The 23478-nt window shown below is 41.3% G+C and overlaps 1 protein-coding gene across 1 annotated transcript in view; it reads left to right on the top strand.

Moving 5' to 3' along the window:
* The window catches only part of LOC126457597 (cytoplasmic dynein 2 heavy chain 1), an 808157-nt gene that overhangs the window by 441548 nt on the left and 343131 nt on the right, over positions 1–23478 (top strand). The window contains exons 38-39 of the mRNA XM_050094037.1: positions 2570–2817; positions 15010–15115. Coding sequence (XP_049949994.1) covers positions 2570–2817; positions 15010–15115 — 354 coding nt within the window. The remainder of the gene's footprint in view (positions 1–2569; positions 2818–15009; positions 15116–23478) is intronic.

The raw sequence follows: 23478 nt of genomic DNA, 5'->3' as shown, positions 1-23478 counted from the left end.
TGATTGTAACATATTATTAGCAATACTTGTGAAAAAAATTGTTAAATGTGTTGGCTACTTCTAAGGGGTTTGTTACTTTTTATTATTTTGTGATAGTGTTACATGTTTTGCAAGATTGTCTGTATTCTGCAGATTCTCTTTTAATAACACTCCACATAGCCTCTTCTGATTTATTATCTGAATTATAAATGTATTCATCATTATGCATTATTTTTGCTGCTTTTATTACTTCTCTTAATATTTTGGAGGTTTTTTTGAGTTACATTTTAAGTGAAGTAGTCTTCTCTTCTGGCATGTAACGCTTATTCCTCTTGTGATCCAGCTGTATGTTACAGTTTTCTGTAGGAATGCAATTTGAAAGAAATGGGTTAATATATCAATGAAGGTGCTGAATTTTTCATTTATATCATTCATTTTGTACACTTCTGACCATTTTGCTTTCTGTAATAAACTGTTGAAGTAGTTTACGTTATCCTGATTACAAATTCTACATGTTGTTAATAATACTGCCTTTTACTTTTATGCTTAATATTTGAGCAAGATGGTCACTAAAACCTGCATTAAAATTTTTTAGTGAAGTGTTGTGTAAACTCTTCTTGACTATAAATTGATCTATAGCTGTTGGCAAGTTTCTCATACTTGGTTAGCAGCTTTTACTTCAGCCTTTAAATTATAGGATGTTGCAAGGTTCAAAAGGGTGTCTCCACTGTTTGGGAAGAAGTCAATACTGAAGTTGCCACAGATTATCAACTCACTTATTTACTTTATTTAGCAATGACTCGGTTTTGTTTAAGAAAAGTTCAAAATTTCCAGATGGTGATTGGTAAATTGTAGCAATAACCAGGTTAAACTGAATAATTTTTATAGCTGCAATTTCATAATCCTTTTCAACATTTGTTCTAGTGGATTCAGGGAGGATAATACAATATACATTTTCCTTTGTGCAAATTGTGACCCTACCCTGTTTGTTGTTTTTCCTATAGTAGTAAGAAGCCAAAGTGAATTTGTTCATTTTCATATTCTGGATTAATCCTGTATTAAGCCAGTGCTCAGAAATGCATAACACAGATACCTGTAAGTTCATCTGTTAACAGTACCTTAATTTCATTGATCTTATTACGCAGAGATTGCACATTATGGTGATAAATTTTTAGATCAGGTGTATTCATGATTTGATAATTGGGAGTCATATTTACAGCATCAGTTACCCTTAGTTTAAATTAGGATCGTCAGTAGTTCCGTATTTTCATTCTTCTTTCTTATTCGTTTTGTTTTCCTCACTGTTGTGGAAAGGATGTACAGAAAGCTGATAGATTGTTCTATTCCTTAAAAGTCTTTCTTTAATTATTTAGCTTACATGACCACAAATAAACCTTTCCCTTCATAGTTCAAATGCATTCCATGCTTCATGTACAGATTTTGATGCAGCATGCTTATATCCAGTACATCGCACTTAACGTACTGTGAACACATTTCCCTTTTTTAAAGTTTGTTTTCTGAATTTCTTTGTTTACACACAAACTACAAATTAGATTGTGCCTATGAGGCAGTGTGGGAACTACTGTGTTTCTGCATTTATTAGCTTGTAAAAAGTTCTGCAGCGTTTTCACGCAACCCTCTGCTTCATTTTTTTCCACATCTTTTGATCCCATTATACAGACAATAAAGTCATTTTCCTGCATTAATTTTGTCTGAAAATTAGTGTCTACAACATTTTTACATGCAGCCCTTTGTTTCATTACAGTAGTCACTGCTATGTCGTGATTTTTCTCACAGAACATACTGGATAGATTTCTGCCATGACTATCTGTTAGTAATAGTACATTGCTCTTTTTTCCCTGATGATCTGTCTTTGTTGTTGACATTTTTTGCAAAAACACTATTCATTTTCAGCTTACTGACTTTTACAAGTTCACAATCATTTGGAAATTAAATGTTTGCACTAATAGCAGGAAAAGAGTAAAACCTAAATTAATGTATTGATAATATATTTTTGTAAAGTTTACCCATTAAACAGAATAGATTTGATTTCTGCAATGCATTCAACATGACACAAGTTGACAGTAGATCTGGCATTGTCTTGGCTTTCATCTCTGTCTTTGCTGCAGTTCATATCAAATAATTCTTGAAAGTATCTTGTGTACTGAGTCATAAATTGACCTAGCGTGCCACTCTGAACAAATGTTCTGAGTGAAACAAAACAGCTGATGAACTATTACACAGACAATGAATAGTAAATCATTATGGAATCTGTGGTGGCTCAGTGTATAAACATCAAGTAATGGAAAAAGAAAAACATTATATCTACCTGATAAAAGAATAAAGCTAAGATGAAATATATTCTGACTCTTCAGCAAGGCTTTTATGTTGTAAAGATTGTTTAAATTTAACTGTGTTAAAGTTTTGAAAAATTTATTTATGAGTAATGGATCATGACTGTGAGTTGTCTGATGAATTTTGTTATTGACTGTAATTTCTTTTTCACGGCATCCCCCCCCCCCCCCCCCCCCCACCCCCCACCGCCATCCATGTTGAAAAATTACAAAGTTTTATTATCTCTCTGAAATAGGTGTTTAGCTGGTTAAAGGAATTTGCACCAGATGGCGTTAGTCCTCTAAGATGTTATTATGATGCTCATCGTGACTGTTTGGATGCCTATTCAGCTAAATGTGTTGCTTCCGACTCTGACAGTGAGACGGATTCACCATTGATTTTAACTCCTGATGTGAGGGCAACAATAGATGTTCTTGAACCGTGGTTGCAGATGGGAGATCAACATCCATTTTTATTGATTGGTCCACAGGGTTCTGGAAAGAGGTAAGAATATTATTTTTTCTCACTCCCTGTGTTGTTTCTGTGTATCAAAGTGCATAAACCAACTCTCACACTTCCATTTTGTTAAGATGCCTCTAAATTCTGTATGCTAGTACACAAAATGAAAACCAATGGCCCTGCTGCAGTGGTAACACAGTTCCTGTAAGATTGCCAAAGTTAAGTGCTGTCCTGCAAATCCCATTTTACTGAGCTTGGTGTTCTAAATGTTCCAAGTTTATTCATTTATGAAACTATCTTGTTCACTAGGGACTACCTCCTGAAAACAGGCAAACTGCTACAGAACAAAAATGTGCACAACTATAGTACCAGAAGGGAATCAAAAATATCACAGAACAACCATCTATCAGAGGAGCATAATTAACATTGGTGTAATACTACACAATAAGATACCAGAGGAAATAAAAAATACTACTCATCCAATATTTAAAGCTAAACTAAAGGCATTTCAAATAGAGCACTGTTTCTATTCTGTCAGAGAATTGCTGAATAAGTTGGTTGGTTGGTTGGTTTGGGGAATGAGACCAGACAGCATGGTCATCAGTCTCATCGGATTATGGAAGGATGGGGAAGGAAGTTGGCCGTGCCCTTTAAGAGGAAACATCCCGGCATTTGCCTGTAGTGATTTAGGGAAATCACGGAAAACCTAAATCAGGATGGCCGGACGCGGGATTGAACCGTCGTCCTCCCGAAGGCGAGTCCAGTGTCTAACCACTGCGCCACCCCGCTCGGTGCTGAATAAGTAACAAAATTAATTGTAATAGGTACCTAAATTTAATTTGCCTACTATTTTGCTAATACTATGTACACTCCTGGAAATGGAAAAAAGAACACATTGACACCGGTGTGTCAGACCCACCATACTTGCTCCGGACACTGCGAGAGGGCTGTACAAGCAATGATCACACGCACGGCACAGCAGACACACCAGGAACCGCGGTGTTGGCCGTCGAATGGCGCTAGCTGCGCAGCATTTGTGCACCGCCGTCGTCAGTGTCAGCCAGTTTGCTGTGGCATACGGAGCTCCATCGCAGTCTTTAACACTGGTAGCATGCCGCGACAGCGTGGACGTGAACCGTATGTGCAGTTGACGGACTTTGAGCGAGGGCGTATAGTGGGCATGCGGGAGGCCGGGTGGACGTACCGCCGAATTGCTCAACACGTGGGGCGTGAGGTCTCCACAGTACATCGATGTTGTCGCCAGTGGTCGGCGGAAGGTGCACGTGCCCGTCGACCTGGGACTGGACCGCAGCGAAGCACGGATGCACGCCAAGACCGTAGGATCCTACGCAGTGCCGTAGGGGACCGCACCGCCACTTCCCAGCAAATTAGGGACACTGTTGCTCCTGGGGTATCGGCGAGGACCATTCGCAACCGACTCCATGAAGCTGGGCTACGGTCCCGCACACCGTTAGGCCGTCTTCCGCTCACGCCCCAACATCGTGCAGCCCGCCTCCAGTGGTGTCGCGACAGGCGTGAATGGAGGGACGAATGGAGATGTGTCGTCTTCAGCGATGAGAGTCGCTTCTGCCTTGGTGCCAATGATGGTCGTATGCGTGTTTGGCGCCGTGCAGGTGAGCGCCACAATCAGGACTGCATACGACCGAGGCACACAAAGCCAACACCCGGCATCATGGTGTGGGGAGCGATCTCCTACACTGGCCGTACACCACTGGTGATCGTCGAGGGGACACTGAATAGTGCACGGTACATCCAAACCGTCATCGAACCCATCGTTCTACCATTCCTAGATCGGCAAGGGAACTTGCTGTTCCAACAGGATAATGCACGTCCGCATGTATCCCGTGCCACCCAACGTGCTCTAGAAGGTGTAAGTCAACTACCCTGCCCAGCACGATCTCCGGATCTGTCCCCCATTGAGCATGTTTGGGACTGGATGAAGCGTCGTCTCACGCGGTCTGCACGTCCAGCACGAACGCTGGTCCAACTGAGGCGCCAGGTGGAAATGGCATGGCAAGCCATTCCACAGGACTACATCCAGCATCTCTACGATCGTCTCCATGGGAGAATAGCAGCCTGCATTGCTGCGAAAGGTGGATATACACTGTACTAATGCCGACATTGTGCATGCTCTGTTGCCTGTGTCTATGTGCCTGTGGTTCTGTCAGTGTGATCATGTGATGTACCTGACCCCAGGAATGTGTCAATAAAGTTTCCCCTTCCTGGGACAATGAATTCATGGTGTTCTTATTTCAACTTCCAGGAGTGTATTATTGTTAACTTATCTTTGACCCGTCCAATATCAATTGTACAATTTGTGCTATATGATAAAACTGGACCAATAAAAAATCAATCAATCAATTAATCAAACACACACACACACACACACACACACACACACACACACACACACACACACACTTCTGTCTAGCTGCATTGTGCCGACTGACCACGTAATACAGGGGCTGCAGGGGGGAGTGGGGTGAGAGATTGTGTCGAATGGGTGGGTGGAGGGAGAAACAGGTGAGAAGTATGAGGAGGGGTTGGGAAGGGTGGCTGGTGGCTCAGAGAGTGGGAGCCAGTGTGTTGGATAGGAATGCTGGAGGGAGAGGCAGCAGGAGTGCAGAGCAGGAATGTGATACATGGACACAGGAAATGTTGAGTTTGTGTGGCACACAGTGACAATGCCAGTGACTGGGTGTGGATAACAGGACAGAGTAAGGCGAGACTGTTGGGTAGAGGGTTTAGTGCAGTGGGTCGGTAGATATTGAGGCCAGGAGAATTACAGGAGTGAAGGATGTGTTACAAGGGTAACTTCCATCTGTGTAGTTCAGAACAGCTGGTGCTGGGGAAAAGGATCCATAAGACACGGATTGTGAAGTAACCATTGAATTCAGCAATGTGTTCCACCACTGTGTGGTCAACTCTGTTCTTGGTCACAATTTGGCATTGTCCATACATCCAGATGGACAGCTGATTGATGGTCATGCCCACATTAAATGCCATTTGGAAACTGCAGCAGAGCTGGTATGTGACATGTCTGCTTACATGGGTGGCCCTGCCTCTGACAGGATGGGAAAAGCCTGTGACAGGACTGAAGTATGAAGCATTTGGTGTGAGTGTTGGGCAGGTCTTGACTGGGTCTTCCGCAGGGGTTTGCTGCTGTGTCAAGGGATTGGGAGTGGGCGTGACATGGGGATGGACCAGGGTTTAGTGTTGATTGAGTGGACAACAGGTTACCACTTGGAGGGGTGGGAAGGATCATGGGTAGGATGCCCCTCATTTCTGGACGTGATGATAGATAGCCATAGTCCGAGGAGGACATGGTTCAGTGTCTGCAGTCCAGGGTGATACTGGGTGACAAGGGAGACATTCCTTTTCAGCTGGTTCTTGGGAATGGCAGGAATTTCAGCGGCATGTGAGCATATGGATGGGCAGTATTAGGTTTTGGGAGGGGGGTTTACTGCCTGTCTGTGAGTGATATTTTGGTGTGGTAGGGGTGACAGCTGTCAGAACGTGGTGATTATTGGGCCTGGTATGGACAGAGGTATGGATGGAGCCATCAGATAGGTGGAGAGCAACATGCAGAAAAGTTTCACATGTGCCCGAGCATGACCAAGTGAAGTGGATGAAGGAGAATGTGTTGGTGTTGTGGATGAATGAGGTTAGGAGTAACCCCCTCGTCAGCCAGTATGATCCTAGACTGGAGCAACTGAAGTACCTTTGCTGCCAGGACTTTGCTAACTATCTTCATGATAGGGAATGAGAGACACCCTACCCTTCCCATCTCTTCTAAAGTGGTAATCCACTGGCCACCCAATATAAACAATGTCCTGGTCCATCCTTGTGCTAGTCTTGCTGCCACTCCCTTCACACAAGGGGAAGACTCTTGTGCAAGACGTACCCAATTCACCGAGCATATCATACTCCAATGCTGTCACAGGCTTATCTTATCTCATAATAGGCAGGGCCACCTGTGAAAGCAGCCATGTCATATACCAGCTCTGTTACCATTTTTACACTGTGTTTTATGTGAGCATGGCCACAAACAAGCTGTCCAACAGAATAAAGAGCCACTGTCAAACTGTGCCGAGAACAGATTTGACTACCCAGTGGCAGAGCATGCTCAAGTTCAATGGCTGCTTCACATCCCATGCCGTCTGGACCCTTTCCCAGAGCACCAGCATTTCTGAACCATGCAAATAGGAGTTATCCTTGCAACATATTCTTTGCTCCTGTAATCCTCCTGTTCTCAGTACCCACAAATCCATTGGACCCACACCTTCTACACAACAATCTCCCCTTCCTCTGTCTTGTCACTCCTTCCCAACCCATGTCGTCGTCATTATCTGCTGCCCAAACTCACTAGCTGCTATGCCTGTGTGTTGCATTCCTGCCATGTAGACCTGCTGCCTGCCCCTCCCACATTCCTATCCTGCACACAGGCTGCTGCCTCCGAGCCACCTCACCCCAACTCTTCCTTTTGCCAAACTACAATCCCAGCATGTGTGTTCGGTCAGCCCAGTGTACTTGCAGAGGTCTCTCTCTCTCTCTCTCTCTCTCTCTCTCTCTCTGTTTGTGTGTTTTCTCCACTTTGTTAAAGAATTTGTCCAAAAGTAGTAAGTATTCATTATTTTTTGTTCCTGTCAATGACTCAAAGCTTTTGTTATTTGGTGACTCTTCTCTTTTACTCCTAGATTATATACAAAACTCACAATAAATGAGGGTAGCACACAGTCATGAAGTGAAATAAATGAAACTGTATGAAGCTAGTGAGTTGTAGAAGCAGATACATGAAGCTAATGGTATAATTAATCCATACATATTATAAAAATGTATGTATGTATATTCCCTATCTTCTTCTAAACCACTGGACCGATTTCAACTAAATGGGGTACATTTCACTTGCTGTATGGAAAGAGCCATTTTGGGGGCAAGAGCCACCTATCTATCAAAGGGGTGGGGGTGGGAGTGGGAGTGAAAAACTGTGTAGCCAAAGATGAGTGAATACTTATATTTATTCATCAACTAATAGGCAAAGAGAGCTCTTAGTGATGTGCAAAAAACTTTACACTTAATTTCAGACTTTTCCTTTTTTCTCACTGACAAACCTCACAAAATGACAAAAGGAAATAAGTTTATTGCTTGTTTCACTATTCATGCAGTAAAACTGCCACATGGAGCATAATTTGTTGCTTCTTTACCATTAACTGTATTGATGACGCATTTTGCAGATAATATTCACATATACCACTGAATGTACCTGAAAAGTTGTATCATTGTATGACACATAGTTCAGGAGATATGACATTATAAGCACAGACATTCATGAAAAATTGTTGCATCATGTATGACTTTTAAATTTATTAGTTAAAAACACATTTTATAGACAGTATCCAAATATGCTGCTGAATATGCCTACAAAAATATATCATTATATGACACACAGTTCAGGAGATGTGATATCAAATACTGAGATGTGTGAATAAAATGTTGCATCATGCATGAAGTTTTAATTTATTACTTCTTTACTACTAACTCTGTTCAGAACACATTTTGCAGACTATACCCACATATGCTTCTCAATCCACCGAGTAAAATACAGGTGTATCAGAAAGAATTGTTCAATAAGGCACATCTATACTTCTGACACTAATAAACATGTACAATGAATTTTGATTTTTGATGAACAGGGAACTCGAAAAGTTTTTGGTCATGCCCATTCATAGGTGTTCAGCCCCCCCTTGAGATGCAGTGCATATGTCAGTGCGGCATGCAAATTGTTCCCACACTGCACCGAGCATGTCTTGAGTAACAGCTTCCACAGCTGTTATTATGCGATATCTCAGTTCATTCACTGGTGTTGGTAACAGCGGCACATAAACAATGTCTTTTATAAACCCCTGCAAGAAATAATCACATACTGTCAGCTTCGGTGACCTTGGAGGCCAGTAATGTAAGGCTGAATCATTTGATCCAGTTTGGTAATCCTTTGATTTCAAAATTCCCGTACTTCCAGATGCCAGTCTGGCAGTGCCCCATCTTGTTGGTAAATGAAGTAGTTCAAATCAGTTTTCAACTGTGGGAAAAGAAAGTTCTCAAGCATATCAAGATGTGTACCTCCTCTAACAGTGTAAAGGCAAAGAAAAATGGACCATACACCTTTTACTATGAAACTGCACAAAACACATCAAATTTTGGAGAGTCCCTCTCATGTTGTACAACTTCATGTGATTGTTCCCTACCCAATATTCTCACATTATGATGCTTCACCTTTCCATTTAAATGGAATATTGCCTTGTCAAAAAGCACTAATGCTGGAAGAAAACTGTCATCCTCTGCCTTGCCAAAAATGAAATTACAGGACTGCAAACGTTGTTGTTTGTCACCTTCACAAAGAGCTTGCAGTAGATTAATTTTGTATGGTTTCATGTGTAAACGTCAACGCAACACAAGCCTTATGGACATCAGGGGCATGTTGAGCTGTCAACTGTACAGAGAATGGATTTCTGCAGACTCCTTGTGAAATTATGGCAGATGCATTAGATGTCTCTGTCAGATGCTCAGGGATGGCCCAGCAATTTGCCTTTACACAAACAACCTGTTCCTCATAATTGTTCATGCCATCATCTAATGCTCTGTGCTGTAGGAAGAGCCATACCATTCCAAGTACAGAAGTCAAGGTGAATAGTTATTACTGACCTGCACTCCACAAAACGTAGAACACAAAACGCTTTCTGTTTTCTCACCATCATTTTTACTAGAACTGAAGCGGGTGTACGGTGCTGCTACCTATCAGAAACCACATAAAACTTGGAGTTTGCTCTGTCCAACAGTATGTCGTTCATGAACATATCTCAAATAACATAATAATTATGGTTTTCTTAAATCAGCTGATTCTTTTTGCTATGCCCTCTATAACATTGTACTACATATAATTCAGGAGATATGATGTCATAAACACTGAAATGCATTAAAAACTGCCACATAATGCATGACATTTTAATTTATTATTTCTTTGCTACTAACTATTCACAACAAATTTGCAGACCATACCCGCATATACCCGGGATATATCTGCAAAATTATATAATTGTACAACATAGAGCTTAGGAGAGTAGATATCATAAACATTGAGCAGCATGAAAATGAAACTGCATGGCAAAATTCCTAGAGATAATGAATGATATTTGTATGAAATGCATGAAATATGTTAAATGTTGTTGTTGTTGTGGTCTTCAGTCCTGAGACTGGTTTGATGCAGCTCTCCATGCTACTCTATCCTGTGCAAGCTTTTTCATCTCCCAGTACCTACTGCATTCTACATCCTTCTGAATCTGCTTAGTGTATTCATCTCTTGGTCTCCCTCTACGATTTTTACCCTCCACGCTGCCCTCCAATACTAAATTGGTGATCCCTTGATGCCTCAGAACATGTCCTACCAACCGATCCCTTCTTCTGGTCAAGTTGTGCCACAAACTTCTCTTCTCCCCAATCCTATTCAATACTTCCTCATTAGTTATGTGATCTACCCATCTAATCTTCAGCATTCTTCTGTAGCACCACATTTCGAAAGCTTCTATTCTCTTCTTGTCCAAACTATTTATCGTCCATGTTTCACTTCCATACATGGCTACACTCCATACGAATACTTTCAGAAATGACTTCCTGTCACTTAAATCAATACTGGATGTTAACAAATTTCTCTTCTTCAGAAACGCTTTCCTTGCCATTGCCAGCCTACATTTTATATCCTCTCTACTTCGACCATCATCAGTTATTTTGCTCCCCAAATAGCAAAACTCCTTCACTACTTTAAGTGCCTCATTCCCTAATCTAATTCCCTTAGCATCACCCGACTTAATTAGACTACATTCCATTATCCTTGTTTTGCTTTTGTTGATGTTCATCTTATATCCTCCTTTCAAGACACTGTCCAGTCCATTCAACTGCTCTTCCAAGTCCTTTGCTGTCTCTGACAGAATTACAATGTCATCAGCGAACCTCAAATATATGTTAAATATATATGAAATATAGTTGACATGTGTGTATGCATTCAAAGCCATGGCTAAAAGTGCATCCTAAACCCTGGGAATGATTTCAACAAAATTTGGTACACACGTTAGCTTCTATCTTGAAAGAAATACTATGCAGGTAAGAATCACCAGCATCATGTTGGGGTGGGGAAGATAATGTGGACAGAGCAGGGGGGCAGAGGATATTGACAGAGAAGGGGAAGGAGGAAATGGAGACAGATAGAAGGGGGAGGAGGTAGACAGAGGTAGGAGGAGGGGAAATGGACAGCGAGAGGGGAGAGGAGGTGATGGACAGGGAAAGGAAAAAGAAGGAGATGGACAGAGACAGCGGGACAGAGAGATGTACAGGGAGAGTAGGAAAGAGGAGGTGGACAGAGGGATGGGAGGAGGAAATGGATAGAGAAAGGAAAGGGGAGAAGGTGGACAGATAGAGGGGTGGGGAGGAGATGCACACAGGAAGGTGGAAATGAAAAATGAGAGTGAGGGGAAGAGGAGATGGACAGGGGGAGAGGGGGAGGAGATGGAAGAGAGAGGGAGAGGAGGAAATAGAGACAGAGGGGGAGGAGGAGCTGGTCAAGGAGAGGAGGGAGCTAAAATTGGAGGGGGTGAGGAGGAGATGGGCAGAGGGGGAAGGAGCAGATGGACAAGGGGGAGGAGCAGATGAACAGAGGAAGAGCAGATGAACAGAGGAAGAGCAGATGGACAGAGAGTGAGGGGTGGAGGTGATAGGCAAAGGGGGAGGGTGGAGGAAATGGACAAAGGGAGCAGAAGGAGGAGATTGGCAGAGCAGGAGGGAGGAAATGGACAAATGGAAGATTGAAGTATCCAGATTGGAGGAAGACAATATTATGAAAAGTGTAGTTACTACTCACCATATAGCAGAGATGCTGAGTTGCAAATGGGTACAACAAAAAGACTTGTCAAACAGAGCTTTCTGCCAAACAGGTCTTCATCAGAATTAGACAACATATTCACTCACACTCACACAACTGGAGTTCATATACACATGATTATAGTCTCTGGCTGCCAAGGCCAGACTGGGAGCAGCAGCATATGATGCGAGAAGCAAACTGGGTGGTGGGGTTAAGGAGGAGGCTGGGGCAGGGAGGGGTAGGGGTAGCAGGGTAGAGGTGGGAAACAGTAAAGTGCTGCTTGTGGGAGTGTACAGAGGGGTGGGGAGAGGGTAGGGCAGCTACATGCAATGTTGACGTTAGATGGATTGGGGGGTAGGGGTGCAGAAAAGAAGAGAAGTTAAAAGGCTGATGGTGCTCTGGTTGAATAGTGGGCTGTGTAGTGCTGGCATGTGAACACCTGTGTAATTCAGTAAAGTTGCTTTGGTGAAAAGGTTCCAGATGGTGCAGGCTGTGAAACAGTCACTGAAATGAAGAATGTAATGCTGGGAAATGTGCTCAGCAAGTGAGCGCTCCAGCTGTTTCTTGGACTCTGTTTGTCAGTAGCCATTAATGTGGACAGGCAGCTTGTTGGTTGTTAGGCCCATGTAGAATACAGCACAGTGGTTGGATAGATGGGCCACCCAGTTGCTGAGTACACTGCCTAACATGACACTCTTCATTTCAATAACTGCTTCACAACCTGTGCCCTCTGGAATTGTCCCACCAGCACCAATTTTTCTGAACTGCACAGGTGGAAACTCTCTCTACAATATATCCTACATTCCTGTAACCCTCTTGGCCTAGAACTTCATTAGTAATTGTCCTTTACCCACCTATCCCCTTCCCTGTTCCCATTCCACCACTACATAGCCCACTATTCCATCAATGCACCCACAGTCTTCCTACTTCTCATCTTTTCTGTTGCACTCCCCCCCTCCCTCTGTCCAACCTCCTGAGTGCAGTTAGCTGCCCTACCCACTCCCCACTTCATACTTGTATGCTCCCACAAGCTACACTTTACTGTCCCCCACCCCTACCCTGCTATCTGTCCCCCTCCCTGCCCCAGCCTCCTCCTTAACCCCACAACCCAGTTTGCTTCTGCCATCGTATGCTGCTGCTCGCAATCTGGTCTTGGCAGCCAGAGACTGTGATCATGTGTGTGAGAGGTTGCATTTGCATGAGTGTGAGTGTGAGTATGTATGTTGTCTAATTCTGAAGAAGGACTGTTTGGCAGAAAGCTTTGCTTGACGGTCTTTTTGTTGTGCCAATCTGTGACTCAGCATCTCTGCTATATGGTGAATAGCAACTATCCTTTTCATAATATTGTCAGAAAATTGGAATAAATACATACCCAACTAATTAATAATGAAAGAATATTTTACTTACTTCTGAAAATGAAAATTACACCTGGCATAAGTTGGTTGTCTCTACTGTACAATACACAAACCTCATGAAGGGTTGGACTTCAGTTTTCAACATAATACTGTGTAATATGGTTGTTGCTCCATGATACCAAGATCATTTGAAACTGGTTTTGAAGAGCATTCTGAACAGGTCTACAAATAACTTAGAGAACTAGAGAGCTAGATGTGCAGTTAACTGAACAAAAATTTTGCACATCATAACATGATCAGTTGGCGCGTAAGATTCTTCACGTGTGGCTTTCTTACAATGAGTTGCTGTTGGGGATTTCCATTGACATGTGGATGATACGTGAGTCAATTCTATATTGGATTTTTCCTGTAGACATCCTGTACGATATTATGTAGGTGTTCTGTCACTTTTTTGCACTATGATATTTTAATATGTGGTTACAAATAATGTTGATGGTTTAAAACTTATTTCTGTTCTGTGGACAAGTATGTGTGGACCAAAGACAGCTAATAATAGAAGTTCAAAAGACAAGCTTTTCTAACAGATCATTAGCTTGTTGAGGTGATTTGATAATTAGACAGATGGAAAGGTTTGATACTGTATCAGATATTTACTGTATCAGGTATTTACAAGTAATCTGATATTAATGATGAGCATGTCGGGTCTCCAGCAGGAACATAATGTCATCTCGACACAATATTTCAGCAGTCCACCTGGGTGCTATCTTCAGGTGTCAGTCATTGGAGTTTCAAGCAGTCTTATTTAATTTTGTAATGGTGTCACACGTTACAAGTATGAAGCAGACAACATCAAAATATTTGTGAAATTGCTCTATGAAAATCAGGTACTGAAATTTTCTAAGCAGTTGTTTGAGCATTTGATGTTCATGGAGTCACATCTGCTTCGTTAAATGCCAACCACCTACCATCATGATATAAATGGTATGAAGATGGTGACATTCTGACCAAAGATGGCAACCACTGTAATAAATTTTTACTGTGATCAAGACTGTTTTTAATCAATTTTTAAAGTATTTTGGCCCGACTGCTGATTTTCACCATGAGTAATGGTATCAAAAACTCTTTGTCATCTAACCTTCTTCATAATATATAAATGTTCTCTCAAACCTTTTTGAGGCAAAATTAATTTATTATGAAGTTGCTTAGCTGGCAATCACTAAATAAAAACAGTAAACCAGTTAGAAGTAGCTTTATGTACATAGTAGTATTTTTCTTCATACACTTTTTGCACTGAATCAGAAACTAGTGTTTCAGAAAACGTTTTTTTGTAGTCCCTGATCTGAGATGACTGCTTTACCAAAAGGTAGTAGTAACATATTATTGAGCTGATCAGTAAGGGGCAAAAATCACCATATTGATTTATGTGAACAATTAATTTCGCTCTGCTGTCTGATAATTTAGAAGTTAGAACAGAATTTCTCTAAAGATTGTCATAAATTATATAATGTGACTTCTGTCAACATAATGTAATCTACCTTGAGTCATCTTGCAAATTTGTTTTAGCTTCTAAGCTATAACACTTGACCATAACAAACACTGTACCACATCCATTGCATTATTATGTCTTAATAATCATTATCTTCAATGTAGGTTTCTTCATAATAACTGGCCCAGAAGATTGCATATACCTAAAGAGATTTTTTACCATTTGTGCCATTATATATGTGTGGAAACCATTGAAGCTTAGAGAAAGTGATTTTTTTGTACTTAAAAAGTTTGTAGATATCCTGCATTACATTTTGTAAATTGTGCAGATGCTGATGGACTTTATGTGAAAGGAAATCTTAATTAAGCTTTGTTTATTAATTGTAATTATATCAATTTAGAGATAAAATTTAATTTGACATAATGTATTCTGCATATGTTTGTTTGAATACAAATTATTTTTTTCAGCACTATATTACAACATTGCTTTCAAAAACTAAGAGCTACTGATGTGGCTACCATTCACTGCAGTGCTCATATTACTCCTGCACATGTTTTGCAGAAACTTTCACAGGTATGAATGCTGATTTATTATGTAAGCAGTATCATGTAGAGAAACAAAAGTGGAAGTTGTTGTTTGTAAATTTGGAATTTCACATGTCTTTTTGTGCTTGCTTTTACTATTTTTCTCCAAGTTAATCAAATAGTCTTTATGACACTACCTCCTGATTTACAAATTTCTGAATGAGTTTTAGTCCATACAGTATTGTTTTTGTAAACACTGCAAGTGGGTATTAACAGAAATGAATGTTTCAATTGCTCCTGAATGGTAGTTACAAGTATGGTAATGGAAAGTCTGTGGTGGAATATAAATAACTAAAGGAGTAAAAGAAACATATCACCACATAGTAGAGGTGCTGAGTGATTAATTGGCTCATAAATAAGCCTGGAAACTTTGCTAATCGTTTGGATTATTGTGATGGTACAAAATCAGGAGTAATAACTACATCAGAGGGACTGGTACAAGTAACATCAAAACAGTGTATGATTGAGAATGATTTGATGTGATATATTAATCTTTATATATTGATGTAGAATGAGATTTTAAAAAATATATGTTGTTAACTTTGTGAAAAGATGGTACTTGTTATGGTATTGTATGTGTTTCAGGGGCTCTTAGGCCTTTGAGAGACAACTGCTTGCTGTAGATCCACATTCAGCAGGCTGTTAAAGAACTATCTGAGAGTGTTGCTTTGTCATGGTCCATTTCATTTACAAGAATTTGAAATTGTGAAAAATGAGTAATGCAAATTTGAGCACACTGTAGATAGTTTCTGAGCAACGTCAGGTGAACAATGTTGTTAATAAAGGAATGTTCACCTTTATGGTGTGTTATTTCTCAAAATTAGAGAAATAAGTGTATACTGCTGGAATAGAGTACATTCCAAACAGCAAAAGGATTCTGTATGTACTCAATCTGCCGAAATATAGAGTTCAGTCTTTGGTAGAGGTTAAGTGTAGAGGTCAGGTTCAGTTGCAATATTAATATTGGCAAGTAAATTAAAATGAAAGCCAATATTCACTAAAAGACAGAAGACAATTACTCACATAATATCCCTCTTCAGAATTAATTATCAAGTTGGTTCTTAATAGTTGGCTAGGAGAATGTAGCCAGTCAAATGTATGTACTAGTTAGCTTTCAATAAAGACATCATCCAGAAAAAGGGAAATGTCACTGAAAATCCTAGTGCAGGGTATAGACCAGGTAAATGAACAGATAAGGAAGTAACACTTAGCTAAGGTTCAAGTTTCAAAATACACATACTGAAGATCTGTTAGGTGGTTGACAATTTAAAATGAAGGGCTAACCTCAGAGCAAATAAATAGGAAAGAAATGCCTAAGGATTGAATTAATTCCCAAGGAAAGAAACAGGAATGTAATAACAAGGGAAAATTCAAAGATGAGAAAAATAATAGAAGATTGCATTAATTTGTTGTAATTTTTATGACCAGCATTTTTGCACTCATGCATACAAATGTGAGAGCATGCACACACACACACACACACACACACACACACACACACACACACACACTGAATAATAAATTAGATAAGGCAAACTTCGTTTTAAAGGGAGAGATTCAGTGAAAATTCAAAGCGTAATTGTGACGCAATGGGAATGTAGGCTATGGGACCAAAACAAAGAACAAAATTAAAGGAATTGAAACCCATTATTCAAAACTGTCAGTCTCATGATCATTTTAAAGCTTTGTCAGAGCATTCTTCATAATATTGGGAATCATCTGATTCATTTGTGTACTATAGAGTTATTTCTGATGATACCGTTTGCTTTCAAATGACATGATGCTTGATATCAGTGAGCCAGGTATGAGCATTGTACTTGCTATGTGTAAATAAGTATGTTTTTCTTTCATGCTCTGCAGTCACTGTACTTAATGCAAATTAGTAACTGTGCTGGCATTACTTTAATGTTTTTGTAATGTTTCTGCTAAACTGATATCATCAGTTTTGGTGTGTAGTTTAGCTTTATCTCAAGTCTTTAAACTACTGAAAATCACGCCATACATATGACAATGAAATGTTTTTGTGTCATGTTTTCATCATGATTTCTACTCAGTTTTGTGGGCAGTAGACATACAGTACTGCTTATATCTTTAACATAATTTTTCATATGGCTTGTTCAGAGGACATGAATGTGTGCCTTAGAATGAGAAAGTATTGGCATAAAGTGTCAAAGCTCAGTATCTTGCCATAGTGTAACTTAAAATTTTGCCATCCATAGTTGTCACTAATCTCTTGTTATTTATAGTGGTGCCACTCAACATTACAATGGAAACTGAGCAGCTGGCACAATATTGCTGTCAGTCACTGTGTCAAAGCTCGTGGTTTAACGGCTAGTGTTGCTGCCTCTGGATCATTGGGTCCTGGGTTCGATTCCCAGCCAGGTTGGGGATTTTCTCCACCCAGCAGCTGGGTGTTTCTGTTGTCCTCATCATCTCATCATCATTTGGGACATGGCAAGACTGGAAATGGGAAAATTGGAAACTGTACAGGTGCTAATGGCCATGATGTTGAGCACTCCACAAACCAACATCATCATCATCGTCAATCACTATGGTGCCACTACCCAGATGACACTTGTCATGAGGAGCACCCTCTGACAAGACCACACAATATTCTTTTGTGGAACTGGTTCAGGGATAGTCTGAGTCAGTTCTGATGTAATCAGTGAAGTGTGCCTATTGTCTCTTCCCACTGCCCCCCCCCCACCCCCACCTCCCCTCTTTTTTCAAAAATCTCTGATACTGAGTAAACTGGACTTCTGGTGGAATGCTTACTTAAAATAGTGTGCTCTGTTCTGGAAGTATTCCATAACAGATTTCACTTTGTTCAGAAGATTGGAGTGAATGCACAATTGTTTTGTGTGTAACTCACCTTTACAAAAGTTGAAATAACTCAGGACATGTGATGCTTGCAAATAAGACTTTTAACATTTTTTCGTACTTATGCAAGAGTTTGGGGTTTCCAACCAAGGAGGAACTACAACAACTTTGTAGTGTTACCATGAGCTAACAGCAGCAATATTACAGCAGTGCAAGCACTAGTAAGTGTTAACAGGTACATATTCTGTACCACCTGAACTTATGCCTTTTTCACCATTTAACAAACCAAGTGAGAGTGGGACACTTTCTTCTGTTGAGTGTAGTTATATTTGAAGGCTCGCGGATTTTTGACACAGAGACAAAAGGCTGTCTTATTCTCAGGAAATCCTGAACAGTATCATCTAATACAGATAAACTAGATCTCCTAAAAAATCTGGTGGAAACTGAGTGGCTGATAATATTTTCTTCATTGCAGGAACATTTATCAGTGGTGCAGCCAGGCTAGAATTTTGTCAATGGAAAATGGGCTTCAGTTAGTCTCATGCATAGTCGGCACTGTCCTAGTGGGATTATGTAGAAATTGGAATGTTAAATGATGGGCAGAGCTACTATCTAATCAGGATTGTTATGGCGCATCTTTCCCATGACTCAAAAGTGAGGAACCATTATTTGGAGAAATCAGATCCTTCTTTGCTGGAAGTAATGTAAGTACCTCAAGCCTTCCCACACAGCCCAATGTTTGTTGTAGCAGTCAGCTCATCAGCGGTGGTAGTGTGGGATATAACCTGTTCTCTGGCCCAGATGATCCCATAAACACCCACACAAGGGTACGCAGGCCATGGCAGTGGCAATGCTGTGACCCAGCTGTAAAGATTGCTTCCTTTGCCACTCACACAGAACATGCTCCCATCGATTATGCTACATCCCACAGGTACAGCAAAAAGGGACATTTGCCAAAGGTGTGTTGCAACAGTTGTGATGGAAATATGCTGCAACCTGTGGAGTTTAGGATAAATCTATGGATAAATATAGAGAAGTGCAGACTTCCTCCTAGTGCGTGCATAGGCAAATACTCAGTGAAGTTGCCCCTTGACACTGGTGCTTATGTGTCCTTGCTAAACCAACCAACTTACTTAAGTTAGGGTCACCACTCTTGCAAGCACCTGAGACAAACCTCTGGGCCTATAGGCACCATTGTGTGCCCTTGGTAGGGTTACTTCCAGTTTTACTGACTTATATCCAATCCACATGTTCGCTGCATTTTCTTGTGGTAGCTGCCCCCAAAGTGGGTAATGTTTCTGTGATAGACTTTTTCCACATTTTTGGATTTACCGTTCATCAAACAGCACACACAGTGCAGTCCAAGGATCTTTCACTGCATTGAAGATTCTCTACATCTACATCTACAGCTGTTCTCTGAAAACCATCATGAGGTGCATGGCAAAGGGTATGTCCCATTGTACCAGTTATAAGGGTTTTCTGTTCCGTTCATTTACAGAGCACAGGAAGAATCATTGTTTGAATGCCTCTGTGTGTGCAGTAATTATTCTAATCTTATCCTCACAATCACATTTCATATCCCTACAAAGTGTTACACCCATGTATTTATGTGAGTTGGCTAATTTCAACAGTGATTCATTGATATTAGAGCCATATGATAGTATGTTTTTTTGTTTTGTGAAGTACACAATTTTACATTTCTGAACATTTAAAGCAAGTTGCCAATCTTTTCACCACTTTGAAACCTTCTCAAGATCTGATTGAATATTTATGCAGCTTCTTTCAGATAGTACTCCATTATACACTCCTGGAAATTGAAATAAGAACACCGTGAATTCATTGTCCCAGGAAGGGGAAACTTTATTGACACATTCCTGGGGCCAGATATATCATATGATCACACTGACAGAACCACAGGCACATAGACACAGGCAACAGAGCATGCACAATGTCAGCACTAGTACAGTGTATATCCACCTTTCGCAGCAATGCAGGCTGCTATTCTCCCATGGAGACGATCGTAGAGTTGCTGGATGTAGTCCTGTGGAACGGCTTGCCATGCCATTTCCACCTGGCGCCTCAGTTGGACCAGCGTTCGTGCTGGACGTGCAGACCGCGCGAGACGACGCTTCATCCAGTCTCAAACATGCTCAATGGGGGACAGATCCGGAGATCTTGCTGGCCGGGGTAGTTGACTTACACCTTATAGAGCACGTTGGGTGGCACGGGATACATGCGGACGTGCATAGTCCTGTTGGAGCAGTAAGTTCCCTTGCCGGTCTAGGAATGGTAGAACGATGGGTTCGATGACGGTTTGGATGTACCATGCACTATTCAGTGTCCCCTCGACGATCTCCAGTGGTGTACGGCCAGTGTAGGAGATCGCTCCACACACCATGATGCCGGGTGTTGGCCCTGTGTGCCTCGGTCGTATGCGGTCCTGATTGTGGCGCTCACCTGCACGGCGCCAAACACGCATACGACCATCATTGGCACCAAGGCAGAAGCGACTCTCATCGCTGAAGACGTCACGTCTCCATTCGTCCCTCCATTCACGCCTGTCGCGACACCACTGGAGGCGGGCTGCATGATGTTGGGGCGTGAGCGGAAGACGGCCTAACGGTGTGCGGGACCGCAGCCCAGCTTCATGGAGACGGTTGCGAATGGTCCTCGCCGATACCCCAGGAGCAACAGTGTCCCTAATTTGCTGGGAAGTGGCGGTGCGGTCCCCTACGGCACTGCGTAGGATCCTACGGTCTTGGCGTGCATCCGTGCGTCGCTGCGGTCCGGTCCCAGGTCGACGGGCACGTGCACCTTCCGCCGACCACTGGCGACAACATCGATGTACTGTGGAGACCTCACGCCCCACGTGTTGAGCAATTCGGCGGTACGTCCACCCGGCCTCCCGCATGCCCACTATACGCCCTCGCTCAAAGTCCGTCAACTGCACATACGGTTCACGTCCACGCTGTCGCGGCATGCTACCAGTGTTAAAGACTGCGATGGAGCTCCGTATGCCATGGCAAACTGGCTGACACTGACGGCGGCGGTGCACAAATGCTGCGCAGATAGCGCCATTCGACGGCCAACACCGCGGTTCCTGGTGTGTCCGCTGTGCCGTGTGTGTGATCATTGCTTGTACAGCCCTCTCGCAGTGTCCGGAGCAAGTATGGTGGGTCTGACACACCGGTGTCAATGTGTTCTTTTTTCCATTTCCAGGAGTGTAGATAACTGCATCATTGGCAAAAATTCAGAGGTTACTATTAATATTGTCTGCAAAATCATTAAAATACCATGTGAATGGCAAGGGTCCCAACACACTTACCTGAACTGACTTCTACATCTGACGATGACTCTCCATCCAGGATAATGTGCTGCGTCCTCCCTACCAAAAAGTCCTCAGTCCAGTCACAAATTTCGTTTTATGCCCCATATGATCAATGTTTTGACAATAACCATAGGTTTCATACTGAGTCAAATGATTTTCAGAAATCAAGAAATACTACATCTACCTGAATGCCTTGACCAAAGCTTTAAGCATGTTATGCAAGAAAAGTGTGAGTTGGGTTTCACATGATCGATGTTTTCAGAATCCATTCTGGTTGGCATTCAGGAGGTTATTCTGTTCAACATACTTCATTATGTTTGAACTCAGAATATGTTCTCAGATTATACAACAAATTGATGTCAAGGATATTGGATGGTAGTTTTGTAGATCACTTCCACTACCCCTCTTGTAGACAGGCATGACCTGTGCTTTTTTTCCGAGAACTGGGCACAGTTTTTGTTTGAGGGATCTACTATAGAATGTAATTAGGAGAGGGGCTAACTCAGCCACAGATTCAGTATAGAATCTGACAGGGATTCCATCGGCGCAGGAGATTTGTTCAGTTTTAATGATTTCAGCTATTTCCATTACCACTGACACTAATACTTATTTCATTCATCATATCAGTGGGACGAGGATTAAAGTGGAGAAATACTTTTGGGTTTTCCTTTGTAAAGTACCATTTGAAAACAGAGTTAAGCATTTGAGCTTTTGTTTTGCTACCCTCAGTTTCAGCTTCTGTTTCATTTGCTAGGGACTGGATGCTACTAACATCCTTTACATATGACCTTCTTTGGGTTTTGTGAAACATTATTTGACAATATTCTGCTCTGGTAGTCACCGAAGGATTCAAGCACTGCTATTTCATTCAGTTTCTATCTGTAGCCCTACACTTTGTTTTACACTTACTATACAGTGATCTCTATTTCTTTTACAGTTTGTTTACAGTGACTGTATACCATGGAAGTTCCCTCCCACTATGAACTGTTCTGCTGGCTACATATCTATCCAGTGCATCATCATCTGTTGTTTTAAACTTGAGCCATAGTTCCTCTACCTGTTTCTGCCCTGTACTGAAAGTTTCAACTCCCTTATTGTGATACGACACTATTGATATTTTATGTAGTTACTGAATGTATATATCTTTCTGCTTGCTTTAGTTGTCTTGTCATGATCACTGACACTAGTTTCGATGAAGACATCCTCAAAGATGTCAGGTCTGTTTGTTCATACTGGATCCAATGTATTTCCGTTTTGAGTGGGACTCCTAACTATCTGTTCTATGTAGTTTTCAGAGAAGGCATTTATTAATGTTTATTAATGTTTCACAGGATGAGTTTTCACTCCTACCAGTAACAAAACTGTAATTTTCTCTGTGATAGATATGCTCAAATTTTCTCATTTGAATTAGGGAAGACAACTGATTTCAAAGCTCAGATTACTCTTAAGGCTACAGCTGCCTGGAACTTCTTCAAAGCTTGCCTGGTGCCCCTGCTTCCAAAGGATGCCTTAAAAACAGAACTGGACAGACCCAGTCTTGAAAATGTGTTAATGCCTATTCCCTGTAGTTGATGGATCATGCCACTTTTAAACAATATACAAACTCAGTGGCACCTTGATACTTTGTGATGATTTGAAAGTAATAATAAATGCACAAGCTGAATTTGAAATTTATCTCCTACTGGCCTCAGATGAACTCTGTGCAAAATTAGATCACAGCATCTTATTCAGTAAAACTGACCTCACAGAGGCATATATTCAAATTCTTGTGGATGCAGCATAGCAATCTTACCTTGTGTTCAATACATCATATACCCTCTGCCATTATTACTGGTTGTTTTTAGGAATCTCATCACCCCCTGTCATATTCAAACATTTTATGGATAAGTTACTACAAAGTATTTGAAGTTGTCACATATGCCTTGGTGATTTCTTGGTTACAGATACAGTCCTGAGAACTATCTCCACAACCTTGAGTCCTTGTTGCAGAGGCTGGCCGCAGAAGGACTAAAATAGAATTTCCATAAGTAATTTTTTATGCAACCATCATTGAAATATTTGTGATTCAATGTCTTGGATAATGGTATTGAAAAAAAAAAGAAGATTCAGTTGTGGTCCCAACCCAAAAGAAAATGATTTCTGACACTGTGCCTAACATCTTCTCTGGTTTTCTTGCAACTTATAGAGCCATCTCGATTGAAGGC

The sequence above is a fragment of the Schistocerca serialis genome, chromosome 2 (genome assembly GCF_023864345.2).
Source record: "Schistocerca serialis cubense isolate TAMUIC-IGC-003099 chromosome 2, iqSchSeri2.2, whole genome shotgun sequence".
Taxonomy (NCBI): Eukaryota; Metazoa; Arthropoda; class Insecta; order Orthoptera; family Acrididae; genus Schistocerca; species Schistocerca serialis.
This window is presented reverse-complemented; position numbering and strand designations above follow the sequence as displayed.